Source organism: Salvelinus namaycush, chromosome 36, assembly GCF_016432855.1.
Source record: "Salvelinus namaycush isolate Seneca chromosome 36, SaNama_1.0, whole genome shotgun sequence".
Lineage (NCBI taxonomy): Eukaryota > Metazoa > Chordata > Actinopteri > Salmoniformes > Salmonidae > Salvelinus > Salvelinus namaycush.
In genome coordinates this window covers 9884500-9907620 of record NC_052342.1, presented here as the reverse complement: position 1 = coordinate 9907620, position 23121 = coordinate 9884500, and the positions used below count along the sequence as shown (strand labels likewise).

General features: G+C 42.6%; 1 protein-coding gene across 1 annotated transcript in view; it reads right to left on the bottom strand.

Annotated features, from left to right (window-relative positions):
* The window catches only part of LOC120030658 (rap1 GTPase-GDP dissociation stimulator 1-like), a 57964-nt gene that overhangs the window by 3661 nt on the left and 31182 nt on the right, over positions 1–23121 (bottom strand). Inside the window, exons 6-12 of the mRNA XM_038976096.1 lie at positions 17019–17147; positions 16455–16580; positions 9934–10077; positions 3726–3857; positions 2749–2883; positions 2185–2310; positions 1237–1376 (exon numbers count right to left, since the gene is read on the bottom strand). Coding sequence (XP_038832024.1) covers positions 1237–1376; positions 2185–2310; positions 2749–2883; positions 3726–3857; positions 9934–10077; positions 16455–16580; positions 17019–17147 — 932 coding nt within the window. The remainder of the gene's footprint in view (positions 1–1236; positions 1377–2184; positions 2311–2748; positions 2884–3725; positions 3858–9933; positions 10078–16454; positions 16581–17018; positions 17148–23121) is intronic.

Below are 23121 nucleotides of genomic sequence, written 5' to 3'. Positions count from 1 at the left end.
GCCACCCCTGTGCCTCACGGTTGGGATGGTGTACTTCGGCTTGCAAGCCTCCCCCTTTTTCCTCCAAACAAAACAATGGTCATTATGGCCAAACAATAATTTTTGTTTCATGGAGATTGTTCTGGGATTGATTTGCACTTTTCGCACCAAAGCACATTCATCTCTAGGAGACAGAACGTGTCTCCTTCCTGAGCGGTATGACAGCTGCGTGGTCCCATGGTGTTTATACTTGCGTACAATTGTTTGATGAACAGATGAACGTGGTACCTTCAGGCGTTTGGAAATTGCTCCCAAGGACGAACCAGACTTATGGAGGTCTACAATGTTTTTTTCTGAGGTCTTGGCTGATTTCTTCCAATTGACTCAAATTATGTCAATTAGCCTATCAGAAGCTTCTAAAGCCATAACATAATTTTCTGGAATTTTCCAAGCTGTTTAAAGGCACAGTCAACTTAGTGTATGCAAACTTCCAACCCACTGGAATTGTGATACAGTGAAATAATCTGTCTGTAAACAATTGTTGGAAAAATTAATTGTGTCATGCACAAAGTAGATGTCCTAACCAACTTGCCAAAACTATAGTTTGTTAACAAGAAATTTGTGGAGTAGTTGAAAAACAAGTTTGAATGACTCCAACCTAAGTGTATGTATACTTCTGACTTCAACTGTACATCTCGGGTGCTTCCACAGGGTTCTATTCTATCTAGCGATCTGCAAATAGGACAGAAACGTTTAGAGCCTGGAGCTCATAAATCTACAGTCTAAGAATGAGACAACCAGAGTCTGAGGTGCCCCCGAGTCATTCTCCTCAGATGAGGGACCGGGTAGGAAATGTAGCAGAACTGACAACGCTGTCTCTGGGCGTGAGTCAACAAGGAACACCGTATATCAGGAAGAGTTAGAACATGACTCCCACCTCAGTTGTTCTGTTCCCTTGATGAATGATGTAACATAAAGCATGGATTGGATTTTGAGCTGAGAGTTAGATTAGTAAAGACAAGCTAGCTGATACAGCCTTTGATTAAAATATAGCTGATAACATATACATTCAGTGTGTGTGTGTATGCAGTTCAGATATGGGTCAGGATGTAATCTGTGATGGCAGCCAGCCACAGATGGTGTGTTTTCATGGCAGCCAGCCACAGATGGTGTGTTTTCATGGCAGCCAGCCACAGATGGTGTGTTTTCATGGCAGCCAGCCACAGATGGTGTGTTTTCATGGCAGCCGGCCCTAACCTTTGACTTGCTGTGGCGGATGAGGGCTGAGAGCAGCCTATTGGACTCTCCCATGACCCCTGCGTGGTCCTTGGCCTCACACCACTCTACCAGACGCTCCACCAGCTTCCCATTGGTCCCCAGCTGGTCTGCCGCATCCGCTGGGGGATGGGGGGGGGGGGGACACAATAACAGGTAACGCTTTATTTCACAGCTCTATACCATTGGTAGCTTTCTGGTATATAAACTAGAATTACTTGGTTCCTAATTATTATTATACTTGGTAACTTGAAAATACACAAAAAAAAAAAATGGGTCACTTCTTGGTAACAATTGGCACTTTCTAGTATTTGGTCTAATGAATCCCTGAACTCCAGGGAGGAAGAAGTAGAAAAAAAAACTCTCATAATGACATGGTCAGAAAAAGGGCACGCGTTAGTCCTATCACCTCGAGTAGACTGCTATTCTAACACCCTGTCAACTGTCTGCATCTCACTGTCACACTCCGTTCCATAGCAATTCAATCAAAGATGGATGCCATCGATATCCATGTCACTCTGGATCTAACTGGTTTGCACTTGGCCTTGCCCGGTCCTCCCCAACCCAACCCCTTCTTGATCAAGATTCAACAACATTTGACAGAAACGTATCGTATTCCGAGGCTCTTTTGTGGGAGTACTTTCCTATCCAAATTTCTGCTGAATAAAAAAATACATACTGGTCCATTTAAGGATAAAAAGTGAGGTACAGAACGGTTCAAGGTTAGTGCATCATAAGGAAGGAATTCTAGCCTCTATTTTGGAAAAGGTTGCTATATATATTTATGGGTGGAAACATTCACACCTTTCACTGATAGTGGTAAATTTGAAGAAGGAACGTGAGGCACAGTCCGATGGTTTATGGCATCATTAGGAAGGTGTTCTACAGTGCGTTATAGAGGTTGTAAATGTGCTATAAAAGGTGTTCTACCTTGAGTGTCGATGAGCATGCGTAACGTGCCCAGCAGTTTGAACTGGACAGGAGGCATCTCTGACGGGAGGAACTTCAACACCGTATCTGACACACCTGCCGACAGCATCTTAGCCTTGTTCACCACTGAAGGGACAGGAGAAGAAGAATAAACAAAGATGAAACATGTTAAATAAATCAATGCATAAATAAATACATATATTCAAACTATTCTCCCTTAAGACATGTAGAAAATGAATTATTTTACTTATTTAGGTATGGACTATACACTGCAATTCAGCTCTAAGCTGCCAATGCAGTACACCATGAAAATACACTTAGTAACTATTGTATTCAACCAGTATTAACCAATTAAGGCTCAAAGAAAGAACAACTTCTAGTCAAAGTGCTGCTCCTGTACTTGTTTGCAGTTACATTTGCGAAGACCTACCCCCCACCCACAGATAACAAACGAGTGCAGGGGAAGCACTTGGAACAGGAAATGAATGTTAAAGAATTGCCTATGAGTCATACACAACATTGACAGTATACTCAATCAGGCTTGGAATGCCTTGGGAGTCTCACCAGGTATGGCCAGGTTGCGCAGGGCGCTGAGCGCAGCGTGCTGCACGGTGACGTTGCCCTCGTCCACGTGGCGATCCAGCAGCTCCAGCAGCTTCTGAACGATGCCGGATTCCACCATGTGGATGCAGTTCCCATCTGGGGGAGAAATCATCATTACATTATTAGGTCATTACTTAACCCACTGCTCAGTAAAAGCTATGGGCTGTGCAGGCATTTGCTCCCACCATGCTCTAACATATCTGTTTCCACAAATCAAAGTTCTGAAGAACCCCTATCCCCAGATCTAAAAAGGACTGGATAGGTGTTAGGAGGAGAATGTTCCAATGCCATTTCCCTCTGACCGTAATTTTACCTTCATCGTTTGATAGAAAAACAGGTTACATGCAGATTATTCTCTTCACATCCATGTACGGAATAAATCATTAGGGAGGCTATAATAAGGACTTTTATTTATCAGGGTGAATGTTTGAAGTCAGCCTGGATGCAGGATTCGCTGACACGGGACGAAACGCTGTGGTTTAGATGAGTAATGATATGGAATGACTAATGGCCGGGCCTGTGATCTATATTCAGCGCACTGAGGCAGCAGGTTTTATTAGGGGGAAAACTGATCTAGAAGACATCTGGGAGAATGTGGAGAGATGTGCCGAATGCTGATTAACTGTTCTACATGACAGAGAAGCATTTCTACAATCTGAGTGTTGTGCCGATTCGCTATTCTACTACACAGAAAAGTGTCTGTTCTACACATTCTGTTCTATACATTTCTACAATATCGGAACGTTCTGTGAAGTCACACCCCACGTAACGTGACCCAGATTGTGGTCAGTATTAAAGCCATCCAAGGGGAGTTTTATCCTGAATAAAACCCTTTTTGGTTCAATCTGTTACCATAGGCAATGTGTACCCTCCATAGAAATAGAATGGTCTAAAGGGCTTTGTCCCTTCTATTAACTGTATTTCTATAGCCTCCTCACCGTTGCGCGCGAAGTTGGCGATGGCCAGTGCCCCAGCCAGCTGCAGCTGGTGGTTGTGGGATGGCACCCAGGACAGGACACTCTGGAACACACTGCCCTTGCCCCCCTCAAACAGCTTCTGCATGGACTCATCTGAGGAGAGGTGGGGAGAGGCAGTCAATACAAACACCCACCTACTGCAGCAGTAAAATGACAAAGCAGTTATTTATTAAACAGAAAAGCATAAAAAAAGACCACGCGCGTGTGCACGAACACACAGAGACACAAATAAGCATGTATGTTTTGGTCAGAAAAGGTTACAGGAGAAATGTCCTCCTTAGCTTCAGTATAAATGAAAGTGGATAGGAAGAATAAGTAGTCTAGGAGAATGCTATGGAAACCAGATGATGATATCGAGGCCTCTAAACGCACCGAGATCTACAACCACATTCTCCCTCACATTCGGTTGTCATAAAATATTCACAAATGGATTCACAATGTATTCTCCACCACTCTGCTCTAAGTAAGGCTGAGAGTCGATCTGAAGATTTACTCATCACAATACCATCTTATTCTCCGTCATATCTGTCTTTTCCCAACCTGCTCTTTCTTCCTACCCTATTCTTATTCCCTCTCACACTCCATTTCCTCCTGTCTATCAGTTGGCCTGAGGGGAACGGTTTCCATGCACATGCTTGAAACCCAGTCAAAGCAACCACAGCACAAAGGGTCAGTACATAGATCTAGGAGTTTTTAATTTAGGTTTGAATCGTAGGCACTGAATCATCCTTATCGAAGACATGTTTATGTTGCAGTTGAGATGTGACGGTAGCATTTTATTGCGTCGGCAGGACAGAGCGGCTGCATCCGGGAAGACCAGGGGGTTGGGTATGTGTCTCTTTGTTAACAACAGCTGGTGGGCGATCTCTAATATTAAGGAAATCTCAAGGTTCTGCTCCTGAGTTGGAATACCTAATGATAACATGCAGACCATACTATTAACCAAGAGAGTTTCCATCTATATTTTTCGTAGCTGTCTATTTACCACCACAAACCGATGCTGGCACTAAGACCGCACTCAACGAGCTGTATTGAGCTATAAGCAAACAAGACAATGCTCATCCAGAGGCCGCGCTCCTAGTGGCCGGTGATTTTAATGCAGGAAACCTGAAATCCGTTTTAGTTCATTTCTAACATCATGTCACCTGTGCAACTAGAGGGGGAAAAAAACTCTAGATCATCTTTACTCCACACACAGAGACGCATACAAGCTCTCCCTCACCCTCCATCTGGCAAATCTGACCAGAACTCTATCCTGAGTGGCGCAGTGGTCTAAAGCACTGCATCTCAGTGCTAGAGGCGTCACTACAGACAACCTGGTTCGAATCCAGGCTGTATCACAACCGGCCGTGCTTAGGAGTCCCATAGGGTGGCACAAAATTGGCTCAGCGTCGTCGGGGTTTGGCCGGGGTAAGCCGTCATTGTAAAGAAGAATTTGTTCTTCACCAACTTGTCTAGTTAAATAAAGGTTAAAAATTGATTCCTGCTTACAAGCAAAAATTCAAACAGTAAGTACCAGTGACACGCTCAATACAGAAGTGGTCAGATGAAGCTAAGCAACAGGACTGTTTTGCTAGCACAGACTGGAATATGTACCGGGATTCATCCAATGGCATTGAAGAGTTTACCACATCAGTCATCGGATTCATTAATAAGTGCGTCGACGACGTCATCCCCACAGTGACCATACGTATACAGTGCATTAGGAAAGTATTCAGACCCCTTCTCCACATTCTGTTACGTTATAGCCTTATTCTAAAATGTATTAAATACATGTTTTTCCTCAACAATACCCCATAATGACAAAGCGAAAACAGGATTTTTGAAATGTTTGCAAATTAAATATTAAACAGAAATACCTTATTTACATAAGTATTCAGACCTTTTGCTATGAGACTAAAATTGTTTCTACAACTTGGAGTCCGCCTGTGGTAAATTCAATTGATTGGACATGATTTGGAAAGGCACATACCTGTCTATATAAGGTTCCACAGTTGACAGCGCATGTCAGTGCAAAAACCAAGCCATGAGGTCGAAGAAATTGTCCGTAGAGCTCCGAGACAGGATTGTGTCGAGGCACAGATCTGGGAAGCGTACCAAAATATGTCTGCAGCATTGAAGGTCCCCAAGATGTTAGAAGTTTGGAACCACCAATACTCTTCTTAGAGCTGGCCGCCCGACCAAACTGAGCAATGGGGGGAGAAGGGCCATGGTCTGAGAAGTGACCAAGAACCCGATGGTCACTCTGACAGAGCTCCGTTGTGGAGATGGGAGAACCTTCCAGAAGGACATCCATCTCTGCAGCACTCCACCAATCAGGCCTTTATGGTAGAGTTGTCAGACTCAAGCCACTCCTCAGTAAAAGGGTCACGACAGCCCGCTTGGAGTTTGCCAAAAAACACCTAAAGGACTCAGACCATGAGAAACAAGATTCTCTGGTCTTATGAAACCAAGATTGAACTCTTTGGCCTGAATGCCAAGCATCACATCTAGAGGAAACCTGAAACCATCCCTACGGTGAAGCATGGTGGTGGCAGCATCATGCTGTGGGGATGTTTGTCAGCGGCAGGGCCTGGGAGACAAGCCTGGATCGAGGGAAAGATGAACGGAGCAAAGTACAAAGAGATCCTTGATGAAAACCTGCTCCAGAGCGCTCAGGACCTCAGACTGGGGCGAAGGCTCACCTTCCAACAGGACAACGACCCTAAGCACACAGCCAAGACAATGCATAAGTGGCTTCGGGACAAGTCTCTGAATGTCCTTGAGTGACCCAGCCAGAGCCCAGACTTGAACCCGATTGAACATCTCTGGAAAGACCTGAAAATAGCTGTGCAGCATGCTCCCCATCCAACCTGACAGAGCTTGAGAGGATCTGCAAAGAAAAATGGGAGAAACTCCCCAAATACAGGTGTGCCAAGCTTGTAGCGTCAGACCCAAGAAGACTCAAGGCTGTAAACACTGCCAAAGGTGCTTCAACAGAGTACGGAGTAAATGGTCTGAATACTTGTGTAAATGTGATACGTTTTTACAAATTTTTGCAAATTCATAAAAAATATGGTTTTGCTTTGTCATTATGGGGTATTGTGTGTAGATTGATGAGGGGGAAAAAAATGTGCAATCAATTTTAGAATAAGGCTGTAACGCAACATGCGGAAAAAGCCAAGTTATCTGAATACTTTCTGAATGCACTATATATCCCAACCAGAAGCCATGGATTACAGGTAACATCTACACTGAGCTAAAGGCTAGAGCTGCTGCTTTCAAGGAGCGGGGCACAAATCCAGACTCTTATAAGAAATCCCGCTACAACCTCCGACAAACCATCACAGGCAAAGCGCCATTACAGGACTAAGATCGAATCCTACTAAACCGTCTCTGACACTCGTCAGATGTGGCAGGGCTTGCAAACTATTACGGATTACAAAGGGAAACCCAGCCGAGAGCTGCCCAGTGATGCGAGCCTACCAGGTAAGCTAATTGCCATCAATGCTCACTTCAAGGCAAGCAACACTGAACCATTCATGAGAGCACCAGCTGTTCCGGATGACTGTGATCACTCTCCATAGCCGATATGAGTAAGACCTTTTAACAGGTTAACATTCACACAGATTACCAGGATATGTACTCCGAGCATGCGCTGACCAGCTGGCTAGTATGACATTTTCAACCTCTCCCTGACCCAGTCTGTAATACCTACACGTTTCAAGCAAACCACCATAGTCCCTGTGCCCAAGAATGCAAAGGTAATCCGTCTAAATGACTACCGCCCCGTAGCACTCACATCTGTATCCATAAAATGCTTTGAAAGGCTAGTCATGGCTCACATCAACACAAGCATCCCAGAAACCCTGGACCCACTCCAATTCATTTACTGCCCCAAGAGATCCACAGATGACCCAATCTCTATTGAACTCCACACTTCCCTTTCCCACTTGAACAAAAAGAACACCTATGTGCGAATGATGTACATTGACTACTGCTCAGCCAGCGTTCATGACCATAGTGCCCTCCAAGCTCATCACTAAGCTAAGGACCCTGGACTTCCTGACGGGCCATCCCCAGGTTGTGAGGGTAGGCAACGACACATCCGCCACGCTGACCCTCAACGCGGGGGCACGTGCGCTTAGTCCCCTCCTGTACTCCCTGTTCACCCACAACTGCATGGCCATGCACGACTCCAACACCATCACTAAGTTTGCCGACGACACGACGGGGGTAGGCCTGATCACCCACGACGAGTAGTGTATATTTGTATTGCTTTTTAACTCTGCATTGTTGGAAATGGGTTCGTAAGTAAGCATTTCACGGTAAAATCTACACCTGTTGTATTCGGCGCATGTGACCAATACATTTTTATTTGGTTCAGAGCCTTAATTTGGCCTTAGTTTAAGTGTTCGCACATCCATGAGCCTCTCTGTGTGTGTGTGTGTGTGTGTGTGTGTGTGTGTGTGTGTGTGTGTGTGTACGTACAGTTGAAGACGGAAGTTCACATACACTTAGGTTGGAGTCATTAAAACTAATTTTTCAACCACTCCACAAATTTCTTGTTAATAAACTATAGTTTTGGCAAGTCGGTTAGGACATCTACTTTATGCATGACAAGTAATTCTTCCAACAATTGTTTACAGACAGATTATTTCACTTATAATTCACTTTATCACAATTCCAGTGGGTCAGAAGTTTACATACACTAAGTTGACTGTGCTTTTTAACAGCTTGGAAAATTCCAGAAAATGATGTCATGGGTTTAGAAGCTTCTGATAGGCTAATTGACATCATTTGAGTCAATTGGAGGTTTACCTGTGGATGTATTTCAAGGCCTACCTTCAAACTCAGTGCCTCTTTGCTTGACATCATGGAAAAATCAAAACGAAATCAGCCAAGACTTCAGAAACAAAATTGTAGACCTCCACAAGTCTGGTTCATCCCTTGGGAGCAATTTCCAAACGCCTGAAGGTACCACGTTCATCTGTGCAAACAATAGTACGTAGGTATAAACACCATGGGACCACGCAGCCGTCATACCGCTCAGGAAGGAGACGCGTTCTGTCTCCTAGAGATGAACGTACTTTGGTGCAAAAAGTACAAATCAATCCCAGAACAACAGCAAAGGACCTTGTGAAGATGCTGGAGGAAACAGGTACAAAAGTATCTATATCCACAGTAAAACGAGTCCTATATCCACATAACCTGAAAGGCCTCTCAGCAAGGAAGAAGCCACTGCTCCAAAACCGCCATAAAAAAGTTTGCAACTGCACATGGGGACAAAGATCATACTTTTTGGAGAAATGTCCTCTGGTCTGATGAAACAAAAATTGAACTGTTTGGCCATAATGCCCATCGTTATGTTTGGAGGAAAAAGGGGGAGGCTTGCAAGCCAAAGAACACCATCCCAACCGTGAAGCACGGGGGTGAAAGCATCATGTTGTGGGGGTGCTTTGCTGCAGGAGGGACTGGTGCACATCACAAAATCGATATCATCAGGGAGGAAAATTATGTGGATATATTGAAGCAACATCTCAAGACATCAGTCAGGAAGTTAAAGCTTGGTCGCAAATGGGTCTTCCAAATGGACAATGACCCCAAGCATACTTCCAAAGTTGTGGCAAAATGGCTTAAGGACAACAAAGTCAAGGTATTGAAGTGGCCATCACATAGCCCTGACCTCAATCCCATAGAACATTTGTGGGCAGAACTGAAAAAGTGTGTGCGAGCAAGGAGGCCTACAAACCTGACTCAGTTACACCAGCTCTGTCAAGAGGAATGGGCCAAAATTCACCCAAATTATTGTGGGAAGGTTTGTGGAAGGCTACCCGAAACGTTTGACCCAAGTTAAACAATTTAAAGGCAATGCTACCAAATACTAATTGAGTGTATGTGAACGTCTCACCCACTGGGAATGTGATGAAAGAAATAAAAGCTTAAATAAATCATTCTCTCTAATATTATTCTGACATTTCACATTCTTAAAATAAAGTGGTGATCCTAACTGACCTAAAACAGGGAATTTTTACTAGGATTAAATGTCAGGAATTGTGAAAAACTGAGTTTAAATGTATTTGGCTACGGTGTATGTAAACTTCCGACTCCAACTGTATGTATGTAAGTTTTTCACAATTCCTGACATTTAATCCTAATAAAAATTCAACTGTATGTGTGTTTGTAGTACCTCCCAGCAGCAGCAGCACCATGAGGTCGGAGGCTGTTTTGAGCTGCGCCACATCCTCCTCCCGCACTCCGTCCACTGTGTGAACTACCACATCTAACAGACACTCCACTAGGCCGGCCTCCACCAACTGCAGCTTGATCACATCTGAGAGACAGAAAAGCGAGAGAGAGACAGACAGAAATTCAGTTACACAGAATTAACAATGCCATAGTTTATCTTATGGTGAGAACGAGCACCGCCTGGTCATGCATGCTGTGAAAAGATGTCAAGTCAGCAGTTTATCAACAACATGTGACACACACAGCAACTCTCCCACAGACACACACCAGGTTTGTTTATACACCCCACTCATATGACATACATCATTGTCCGTTCTTTGTCCAGCAAAAGTACAACTAAAATCAACTATTTCAGAAGCTTTGTGCATTTCTTGTTGGCTAATCTTCAACAGTTGCCATTCATCCGGCAACGGATGACTCCCATTGAAAAAGCATTGGCTTCATCCGAAATTCTCCGACACAAAATCCCAGTGTGCAGACAGTCTTTTCTTTTTTAGGATGCATGCCTTACTTGTGATGTTTACTTTGTGATTATTACTTTTTCGGACCCAATTCCACTTCCCCTGCTCGAGTGGCAAAGGGTCCAGACATAGGTGCATGGCTATAGTCTACTCTGCACTGGGGGTAATCATTATGAAACATCATGTTTGTCTTCGTTTTGTTTTTCAAAAGTGTATGTGAGTCATGAGACTGGTAGTAGCACCCTTGGTGTTCCTTATAAGGCAGTACACATCTCAACTGTAACATAAACATGTCTTAGATAATGAAGATCTGCGAGTACATGTATATATGATTCAAGCCTCGATACAAATGGTGATTGATGCACTGGCCTATTGTGCTGTGCCATCTAAGGAATAACCTTACAAGGCAGTATTACTATGTAAGGAACGTCAGTCGTTCCTGGCAGGAAGCCCAAGTGAGAAACAGGAGGGAGGTATAGACGACAGTTGGTTCATCAAGACATGCAGGGTAAAACTTCATTACAACAACATCCATTTCATTTGTTCAAATACTGGTTGAATGCAGTCAACTCAAGAACATGGATATGAACTGGAAGTCCTGGCTCACTCAAGGAATCCCAATAAACATCTGGGGAAAAGTGTTTTGAATTACCTATTTACAGCCGTTCTGAACTTGAGCACCACGCGCAAAGTTGCCTCATCCCTCCCGCTAATTGGGTAACTTTTGCAAATGTTTTGTTGTCTGAGTGAGGGAATTGCTGTAAGTTACGAGGACTTGATGTATTTTGAAAGATGAGACGTTGAGGATAATAAATACAGCTTTGAATACTGCTATCATGGTTATGCATATGCTCTCCATAATTCTTCTGTAAGAAACATTACCGTTTAGCTCTATCCATATACGCCAATTAAACTGAAATTGCGGGTGTCAAGGTCATATAAAATAGCAAGCTGTTACTTGAATTTCTTGAAACGCTTCACTGTGTGTTTGTTTTTCTGTTGTTGTGTTCATCCTGTTGAGGTGTGGGGTAGAGGCCTTCACGGGTCCCAAAAAATTTGACCCGTCCTGTAATGGACCTGGGACTTTTGAGAAAGAGAGAAAGAGAGAGAAAAAGAGAGAGAGAGAGAGAAAAATACATAAAAAGAGAGAGAGAGAAAAGGAGAGAGAAAAAGAGAGAGAAAGAGAAAGAAAAAGGGAGAGAAAAAAAATATATATATATAAGACCCGTTCTGAACGGACCAGAGGACAACTAAACCCATTCCGTATAGATCCGGTAGGTTCAATCTTTAAGCTACTTTATTAACCAGAGCTGATAAGACCTGAGGGAGGGGAAGTAGCGAGAGGTGATGCTCTAGCAGGAGTTGTGCGGTGTCTGTAGGCTACTGTGAGTGTAAGCAAGTGACATGGTGAGCAGGGAGGAGGGAGAGGCAACAACAACAAGCTACATGTGCCACTCTCGTGAAAATCAAGAACAGAATCTCTCTCACACACACACGGACCCCGGATCGTGTGTTGGGTATTCAGGTGGATCGGCTAAATAATGCTAAATGCTTCACTTGTGGGGGTAGGCCTTGGTGAACGCAACCATGTGTTTGTTTTCTTTCTTGGACTAATGTGTTTGTAAAGCCCAAAGAAGACACTTGAGGAAATTGAAATAAATGATACAGAATGTACCCTTAATTAGTAGTTTATAATACTTCTTATTTACATTGACCCATGTATATTAAAGGCCTATATCATAACATTGTTCAATATTTATATAAATTAATTAGCAACAGTCTTGGAGCAATCTACAGTCTCTGGCCCCACCCTACATGACACAGAAATGAAGTGCTTATTTCACACAAATGACTTGGTTCCGTTGTCACCCACAAAACAAGGGTTCACTTATAACTGAGCCTATTCCTCATACAGCAGTATTGTCAAAGATAGGAGAGAAGGATACAGGATTCATACAGGGTTTAAATCAGGCGGTGTCAAAGGAAGGCCCGAAAAAATTGCCAAAGACTCCAGCCACCCAAGCCATAGACTGTTCACTCTGCTTCTGTCTGGCAAACGGTACCGGAGCATCGGCTCTCGGGCCAATAGGTTCCGAGACAGATTCTATCCCCAAGTCATCACACTGCTAAATAGCCAGACTGTTACAGTAAATAGTCAATTAATGGTACGCCATCTATCTGCACTGACCCTACGCACACTCACTAGACATTATAAATACACATACATACTGACATAACAAAACACACACATTACACACTTTTACACTCATCATTTGCTGCTTCTACACTGTTGTTTATTTTACTCTTATTATCTATCCTGATGTCTAGTCACTTTACCCTGCCTTCATGTACATATGTACCTCAAATACCTTATTATTATCTATCCTGATCCCTCGTCACTATACCCTGCCTTCATGTACAGTTGAAGTCGGAAGTTTACATACACCGTAGCCAAATACATTTAAACTCAGTTTTCCACAATTCCTGACATTTAATCCTAGTAGACATTCCCTGTCTTAGGTCAGTTAGGATCACCACTTTATTTTAAGAATGTGAAATGCCAGAATAATAGTAGAGAGAACGATTTATTTCAGCTTTTATTTCTTTCACCACATTCCCAGTGGGTCAGAAGTTTACATACACTCAATTAGTATTTGGTATTTGGTAGCCTTTAAATTGTTTAACTTGGCTCAAACTTTTTGGGTAGCCTTCCACAAGCTTCCCACAATAAGTTGGATGTATTTTGGCCCATTCCTCCTGACAGAGCTGGTGTAACTGAGTCAGGCTTATAGGCCTCCTTGCTCGCACACGCTTTTTCAGTTCTGCCCTCACATTTTCTATTGGATTGAGGTCAGGGCTTTGTGATGGTCACTCCAATACCTTGACTTTGTTGTCCTTAAGCCATTTTACAACTTTGGAAGTATGCTTGGGGTCATTGTCCATTTGGTAGACTCATTTGCGAACAAGCTTTAACTTCCTGACTGATGTCTTGAGATGTTGCTTCAATATATCTACATAATTTCCTTTCCTCGTGATGCCATCTATTTTGTGAAGTGCACCAGTCTCTCCTGCAGCAAAGCACCCCCACAACATGACGCTGCCACCCCCGTGCTTCACGGTTGGGATGGTGTTCTTCGGCTTGCAAGCGTCCCCGTTTTTCCTCCAAACATAATGATGGTCATTATAGCCAAACAGTTCTATTTTTGTTTCATCAGACCAGAGGACATTTCTCCAAACAGTCCGATCTTCGTCCCCATGTGCAGTTGCAAACCGTAGTCTGGCGGTTTTATGGCGGTTTTGGAGCGGTGGCTTCTTCCGTGCTGAGTGGCCATTCAGGTTATGTCGATATAGGACTCGTTTTACTGTGGATATAGATACTTTTGTACCCGTTTCCTCCAGCATCTTCACAAGGTCCTTCGCTGTTGTTCTGGGATTGATTTGCACTTTTTGCATCAAAATACATTCATCTCTAGGAGACAGAACGCGTTTCCTTCCTGAGCGGTATGACGGTTGCGTGGTCCCATGGCGTTTATACTTGCGTGCTATTGTTTGTACAGATGAACGTGGTACCTTCTGTCATTTGGATATTACTCCCAAGGATGAACCAGACTTCTGGAGGTCTGCAATTTTGTTTCTGAGGTCTTGGCTGATTTCTTTTGATTTTCCCATAATGTCAAGCAAAGAGGCTCTCAGTTTGAAGGTAGGCCTTGAAATACATCCATAGGTACACCTCCAATTGACTCAAATGATGTCAATTAGCCTTATCAGAAGCTTCTAAAGCCATGACATCATGTTCTGGAATTTTCCAAGCTGTTTAAAGGCACAGTCAACTTAGTGTATGCAAACTTCTGACCCACTGGAATTGTGATAAAGTGAATTATAAGTAAAATAATCTGTCTGTAAACAATTCTTGGAAGAATTACTTGTTTCATGCACAAAGTAGATGTCCTAACCGACTTGCCAAAACTATAGTTTGTTAACAAGAAATTTGCGGAGTGGTTGAAAAACTAGTTTTAATGACTCCAACCTCAGTGTATGTAATCTTCCGACTTCAACTGTATCTACCTCAAATATCTTGTACCTCTGCACATTGATCTGGTACTGTATAGCTCCATTCTTGTGTATTTTATTCCTTGTATTTCTATTTTATTTTTAAACCTCTGCATCGTTGGGAACGGCTCGTAAGCAAGCATTTCTCGATAAAGTCCACACCAGTTGTATTTGGCACATGTGACAAATAAAATTTGATTTGATTTGTATGAAGGGAGAAAGAGATTAAAATATGTTTGAGTCTAGGATTGTGTTGTGTGTGTGTGTGCATGCAACAGAGAGAGGGATAGAGAGAGCCAGAGAGAGAGAGAGAGACTTTTCTCTGGAGTAGAGTTAAGTAGGATGTTGTCTAGGAGACTGGCAGAATGGGAGAATCCACTGTGCTGCCCAGAATGATAACAACAGTCAGTGAGTCTCTCTCGCACACACACACACACTGTATCACACTATCCTTCTCCCCCACCCACACCCACCCACACTATTCCAAGCATGCTCTTTTTTTGTGCTAAAAACAGCTGACACATTTTCACATTTTCATACAGCAGCCTCAGCCGTGCAGCTGACAGCTGACAGCTAAGGATGCGCGTGCCGCTTCACTCCAATGATCAGTTACCAAGGCCACAGGTGACTCCACATAATGTAGTCCCGAGTCCCGTGAGTGAGAATTCAGAGGAAAATACGCAGTTGGAAATACAGTCAACTGGTAACCGTAATTCTCCCTTTAAATGATCCTCATATAATTCAATAAAATCACTCTGCGTACACATTGAAGCCAGGATATGTTGTTACTTGGTTTTAGGCACTGACCCAATATTGCAGTGGTGGCTATATTTCATTTGCTGTGTGACTTCAACAACGGTAGTTTCCTCGCCAAACTGTGACTTCAACTAATTCATTATTCATTTCTGACAAAGGGGAGTTAAAAAATCTGAACTAGATTATTTCTAATGTGCATGCACGCCCCACACACACCACTGTTTCTGTATGCTTATTTGACGTGTAATCATGGCTAATGTAAATGGCCATATGGATGCAATCATTTGCAATGCTAATTCTACAACATCAAAACACTGGCTCAATAATCCAGTACTATATTCCTGTACCCCAACTGGGCTTGGGCGGAATACCGTACACTGGGGAATTTTGAAATGACGGTATTGAAAATCATATCTACATTAATACATTCATTACGGATAATCCTGAATGAATCGTGAATAATGATGAGGGAGAAAGTTACAGGGTCAAAGATCATACACCGCAGACATGCTAACCTCTCACGATTACCAATAACACTCAACACTTTCTCAGTCATCATTATTCACCATTCATTCAGGATTATCCACAATCATGGTAGCATCCACATGAATGTAGAAGTGTTTAGAAACATGTTCTATTCTTATTGACAATAAAAGTGACGCCAAAAAGACAATAAATCATTTACTATTCATTTCAATTGGTCACAAAATAATCTGAAACAGAAACAAAATGAACTGAAACCAAAATGAGTCACAAGCTTGATGTAATCACTGCGTGTTAGGAATATGGGACCAAACACTAAATTTCTGACTACTTTATTTATAATAATCTTTATGGGTGTCAATCATTTTGAGAAAGATTTTGTTTAGCATGTTAGGTAAAATATAAATTGTTAAACAAAATCTATTTCTCTGAGAAACTAATTGTATTAGTATAAAATAATATAATTTCCTGGGCATACAGTATAGCTCAGTATTTACATTTTTTATTTTATACAGTTATTATTGCTTAAGGGTGTCAATCATTTCAGACCCCACTGCACTTACACAGTATGACATCACATTCCCCTGACAACAGTATGTGGATCGGAAAATAATTTCCGCCTACTGTATTATATGTTGACATTTGATAATTGTAACCCGACTTGCCCGTCTTAATCACCTCTGTAGGGATAAATAAAGTTGTATTGAATTACCGTTCTCAGCGAGTGGAGCCAGGACCTCAAAGATCATCTCCTTCTTCTCGTGCTCCGCTTGCCTCTGGAACAGACGCACCAGCTCCTCAGCGATGTTCGTGGAGGCAAACTGTTCCTTACTGGACTCTGCAGAGAGGGAAGAAACATTTCAATCAAGATGACATGACTGGTCCAGTCTGTTTGGGATTCAGCGGAATCTTCCACGTGTTTATTCATCATCATAACGATCGCAGAGTTAGCACCAGGCTAGCTAGGGAAGACAGATACTGGAATCAGTTCTGTCCCTGGTTGAAATATGACAAAAAATGTCAAGCAAGTCACCGTTCAACTTCCTACTAGGGTTGACAGTTTTGAATCATACGACAAGATAAAAATATATGGTACTCTTGTTATCTATGCCGATATGGTATGGAATCTTGGATTACAAATCGATGGTAGGTTTATGCTCAAAATCCCAGATAGTATTGTAGAAAAGCTGAACCGCAACCAGAATGGCAGATCAACAGTGTTCTGATGTGTGTACCCATAGAATTAGAATTCTACATCTATTGTAGGCATACTCACCGAGCTCGGCAAGGTTTCCGAAGGCAATGAGGCACATCTCTGTGAGGGCTGTGTTGTCAGAGTGGAGGCCCAGCAACTTCACCAGGGTGGGGATCACTCCCATGTTGATCAGCTGGGCCTGCAAGGAGTCTGGAGAGGACACAGGGGGAATAACAAAGGGAAGATATGAGCACTGCCTTCTAGAGATTGGGAGTTGAAATTACAATAAGGCCAGTGGGGGGGGGGGGGGGGGGTCTGTCTCTGTGTGTGTGTGTGTGTGTTTAAAGGTGTAACAAGACAAAAGGGAGGTATAAAGGCAAAGGCAATTTCTAAAAAGGGAAAGGAGTTGCTGCAAACAAAGAAAGAAATCTGCACAGTTGTTTTCTATTTGCATAATGTAGACTGGCTATATATTGTCATGAAGGTCCATGTCATGTACAGTATGTCAGAGAGCAGATGTACAGTGGGGCAAAAAAGTATTTAGTCAGCCACCAATTGTGCAAGTTCTCCCACTTAAAAAGATGAGAGAGGCCTGTAATTTTCATCATAGGTACACTTCAACTATGACAGACAAAATGAGAAAAAAAAATCAAAAAAATCACATTGTAGGATTTTTAATGAATTTATTTGCAAATTATGGTGGAAAATAAGTATTTGGTCACCTACAAACAAGCAAGATTTCTGGCTCTCACAGACCTGCAACTTCTTCTTTAAGAGGCTCCTCTGTCCTCCACTCGTTACCTGTATTAATGGCACCTGTTTGAACTTGTTATCAGTATAAAAGACACCTGTCCACAACCTCAAACAGTCACACTCCAAGCTCCACTATGGCCAAGACCAAAGAGCTGTCAAAGGACACCAGAAACAAAATTGTAGACCTGCACCAGGCTGGGAAGACTGAATCTGCAATAGGTAAGCAGCTTGGTTTGAAGAAATCAACTGTGGGAGCAATTATTAGGAAATGGAAGACATACAAGACCACTGATAATCTCCCTCGATCTGGGGCTCCACGCAAGATCTCACCCCGTGGGGTCAAAATGATCACAAGAACGGTGAGCAAAAATCCCAGAACCACACGGGGGGACCTAGTGAATGACCTGCAGAGAGCTGGGACCAAAGTAACAAAGCCTACCATCAGTAACACACTACGCCGCCAGGGACTCAAATCCTGCAGTGCCAGACGTGTCCCCCTGCTTAAGCCAGTACATGTCCAGGCCCGTCTGAAGTTTGCTAGAGAGCATTTGGATGATCCAGAAGAAGATTGGGAGAATGTCATATGGTCAGATTAAACCAAAATATAACTTTTTGGTAAAAACTCAACTCGTCGTGTTTGGAGGACAAAGAATGCTGAGTTGCATCCAAAGAACACCATACCTACTGTGAAGCATGGGGGTGGAAACATCATGCTTTGGGGCTGTTTTTCTGCAAAGGGACCAGGACGACTGATCCGTGTAAAGGAAAAAATTAATGGGGCCATGTATCGTGAGATTTTGAGTGAAAACCTCCTTCCATCAGCAAGGGCATTGAAGATGAAACGTAGCTGGGTCTTTCAGCATGACAATGATCCCAAACACACCGCCCGGGCAACGAAGAAGTGGCTTCGTAAGAAGCATTTCAAGGTCCTGGAGTGGCCTAGCCAGTCTCCAGATCTCAACCCCATAGAAAATCTTTGGAGGGAGTTGAAAGTCCGTGTTGCCCAGCAACAGCCCCAAAACATCACTGCTCTAGAGGAGATCTGCATGGAGGAATGGGCCAAAATACTAGCAACAGTGTGTGAAAACCTTGAAGACTTACAGAAAACGTTTGACCTCTGTCATTGCCAACAAAGGGTATATAACAAAGTATTGAGATAAACTTTTGTTATTGACCAAATACTTATTTTCCACCATAATTTGCAAATAAATTCATTAAAAATCCTACAATGTGATTTTCTGGATTTTCTTTTCTCATTTTGTCTGTCATAGTTGAAGTGTACCTATGATGAAAATTACAGGCCTCTCTCATCTTTTAAGTGGGAGAACTTGCACAATTGGTGGCTGACTAAATATTTTTTTGCCCCACTATTTCCCTGGGTATAGTGAGCTCTGGAAAACCAGCTAGAGGAGCTAGCGCCTATAGAGGAGAGATAGGAGAAAGAGTGGATTAAGTTGATTTTAAAAGATGACCGACACTGACAAACAAACAGATGACAAAGGACGGATGGATGAAGAGAGAGGAAAGATGGTAAAGGGGTGGGGGGAGGGGGGGAAGAGAAGTAAAAAGGGACTAAAATGAATGAATAAGCACATTTTAAAGACAAAAATATAGAGATAAAAGGGTAGAAGGAGAAAGGGAGGGGAAGCGAGTGAGTGAGGAAGGAAGTAACCAATTGATAAAAAGTTATCATCTTGAATTGAAGATGATTAATGGTGAATTAACGAGGGTCCTCGCTGAAATACAAGCGAGGTTTGTTATTCTTTCAAAACATTAACCATAATCCACAGTATGCCTCGACACAACCACAGGCCTACTGGAGGCGAGCGAACTCCAGAAACATAAACCAACTTGGGTCACAAAGTTATCATGACCCAAATCTACAGAAAATAAATAACATTTACAAAATCTCGATTTCTATTTGTTAGGGAATGTCAAACAAGGCCTTGTAGAAATAATTGTCAATTTGCACAGCCGCTGTAAAAACCATTGGATGTGCGGACCTTCTATAAATATTAGTGAAGGTTATATTAGCTGTGGTGACAGTTTACAAACAGCCAGCTGAAGGGAGCGGGCCGCTGGCGGCCGCAGAAACTCATTTGCATGGTGTAATTGCAAAATGCTCCGGCCCGCGATGCGCAGAGTGGATCAACTCCATTACTCTGACGCGTTAGATGCCGTAGCCCAGGGTAGAGGACAAGACTGTGGTCGCTCTCCTCTCTTTACAGTTCCAAGGACGTGTAGCGCATGTAGTAATTGTATGCACTATTATCAACTAGCCGATCAGTACTATTTTTGTTTTACCGATTTGTTTGTCAGAATCAATTCGCGGGCCAGAAACAGGTCAGTTATTTGAAAATATATAGGACAATTATCATACTTTCTATCTAGTTTAAGATGTTCACGTGTGTTTGATTAGAACTCACATAAGTCAAACAGAACATTCAAGATGTTCAAGTGTGTTTGATTATAACTCACATTTGTCAAAACAGAACATTCACGATGTTCAAGTTTGGACTGGGGTGTTTTTTGACCCAAAACAATAATTCCCCCCTCCAATGGGCTGGATTGAATGAACTCATGGGCAAGGCCATATTTTGCCGATCCCTGGTCTAGAGGCTATATGATGTGTTTCCGTCCTGTTTTCTCAAGCATCCTTTCCATGGAGCGGCGAAAAATGGCCTTGTTCAAAGCTAAACAGATTAGTTCATAAATAACCATAATTGACTATAATTGAGAGAAAACATATGTGTGAGATATTTTAAATGGGATTTGACTTGAGGCTTTGCTGAGCCCTGTGAAGTGGTTTCATTTAGTGCCCTGATAGTGGTGCTTGGCGGCTGGGGATAAACGTTGGTGCCACCGGAAGTAGCACCGCTATAAAGCAGAAGACAGTGTAATCATCATGTAAATATAATTCTACCCATCACGGAACATTGACTTGAATGGGGATGTCCGTTCTAATAAATATATTTCTACTGAGTAATCGCAGCACTGTTTAATGTCTGATGATTGGATCGCAGATCATTGGGTTAAGGAGAGAAAATCCACTTAGCTCCATGTTTAATTGTGGGAAAGAGAAATTTGACATTGAGAGCCTGAGGGGTACATTTTGAGCTGTCGCATGTGCCTCCCCTGAACGCCATGTTTTCGTAAGCATTTATTTTTCCTCAGTCTATTTTGGTGAGTGACCTTGGACTGGTCGGGGATCGTACGGGAGAGGCGATAGATCGAAAAGTAATTACTGTTCCGCATCTTGCCGACGGAGGAGAAAAAACTTGGGCCATTAATTAATTATTTACAAGATTCAGAGAGCAGCAGTACGTCGTGGAACCTCAGGGGTGTAAACACTCGTGAGCATCCCTCTCTCTAAACCACTAACCAACCTTGGAAAGATTCATTAATGCAAACCTTAGCAAAACATTTTGCAACAGAGAGTGGTTTGCAATGAAAACGAGTTTCTAATTGGACAAATTCAGAGAGATCTCTCTCTGTTTCTGCCCATTTGCTTCCTAGTGAATACACTCCTGGTGAACCAACAGTCCAACCAAGACTACAACTCAACTTTCTATAGTCCAATTAGAAGAGGCTGAGGGTTCCATGGCAGTTACATTTTCTACTAACTTTAAAGGTGTTAGGGTTGTACATGTACAGTAACTTGCAAAATAAAATGTTACATCATTATAACAAGACTAGTTACTTAGCTACCACAGTTTAAGGGTGCTAAACAATGTGTTCATGTGAATAGTGAATCTATACATCTATCTATGCATAGTCACTTTAATAACTCTACCTACATGTACATACTACCTCAACTAACCCCCACACATTGTATCGGTACCCCCCTGTATATAGTGTCGCTATTGTTATTTTACTGCTGCTCTTTAATTACAGTCGTATGAAAAAGTTTGGGCACCCCTCTGAGGCTGCATAATAATTTACTCTGTCGTCACAGAAAATGATCACAGTGGCATGCCATTCATTTTCTAATAAAAGCTGAGTACTGGGGTATTGTCCAGACAAAGATGTTTAGTGTAGCAATATTAAGTTGTATGAAATTAAATCAGATGTGAAAAATAGGATATGCAAAAATGTGGGCACCCTTGTCATTCTGTTGATTTGAATACCTGTAACTACTTAGCACTGATTAATTGGAACACACAATTGGTTTGGTGAGCTCATTAAGCCTTGAACTTCATAGACAAGTGCATCCAATCATGAGAAAAGGTATTTAAGGTGGCCAATTGCAAGTTGTTGTTCTCTTTGACTCTCCTCTGAAGAGTGGCAACATGGGGGCCTCAAAACAACTCTCAAATGACCTGAAAACAAAGATTGTTCAACATTATGGTTTAGAGGAAGGCTACAAAAAGCTATCGCAGAGATTTAAGCTGTCAGTGACCACTGTGAGGAACATAGTGAGGAAATGGAAGACCACAGGCACAGTTCTTGTTAAGGCCAGAAGTGGCAGGCCAAGTAAAATATCGGAGAGGCAAAGGATGGTGAGAACGGTCAAAAACAGCCCACAGACCACCTCCAAAGACCTACAACATCATCTTGCTGCAGATGGTGTCACTGTGCATCGTTCAACAATTCAGCGCACTTTGCACAAGGAGAAGCTGTATGGGAGAGTGATGCGGAAGAAGCTTTTTCTGCACACACGCCACAAACGGAGTCGCTTGAGGTATGCAAACGCACATTTGGACAAGCCAGCTTCATTTTGGAATAAGGTGCTGTGGACTGATGAAACAAAGATTGAGTTATTTGGTCATAACAAGGGACGTTATGCATGGCGGCAAAAGAACACAGCGTTCCAAGAAAAACACTTGCTACCCACAGTAAAATTTGGTGGGGGTTCCATCATGCTGTGTGGCCAGTGCCGGTACTGGGAATCTTGTTAAAGTTGAGGGTCGCATGGATTCCACTCAATATCAGCAGATTCTTGGGAATAATGTTGAAGAATCAGTCACAAAGTTGAAGTTACGCCGGCGTTGGATATTTCAACAAGACAACGACCCAAAACACTGCTCAAAATCTACCCGGGCATTTATGCAGAGGAACAAGTACAATGTTCTGGAATGGCCATCCCAGTCCCCAGACCTGAATATCATTGAGAATCTGTGGGATGATTTGAAGCGGGCTGTCCATGCTCGGCAACCATCAAACCTAACTGAACTGGAGATGTTTTGTAAGGAGGAATGGTCCGAAATACCTTCATCCAGAATCCAGACACTCATTAGAGGCTATGGGAAGCATCTAGAGGCTGTTATTTTAGCAAAAGGAGGCTATAACAAATATTGATGTGAATTTTTCTATTGGGGTGCCCAAATTTATGCACCTGTCTAATTTTGTTTTGATGCATATTGCACATTTTCTGTTAATCCAATAAACCTAATTTCACTACTGAAATATTACTGTGTCCATCAGTTATTTG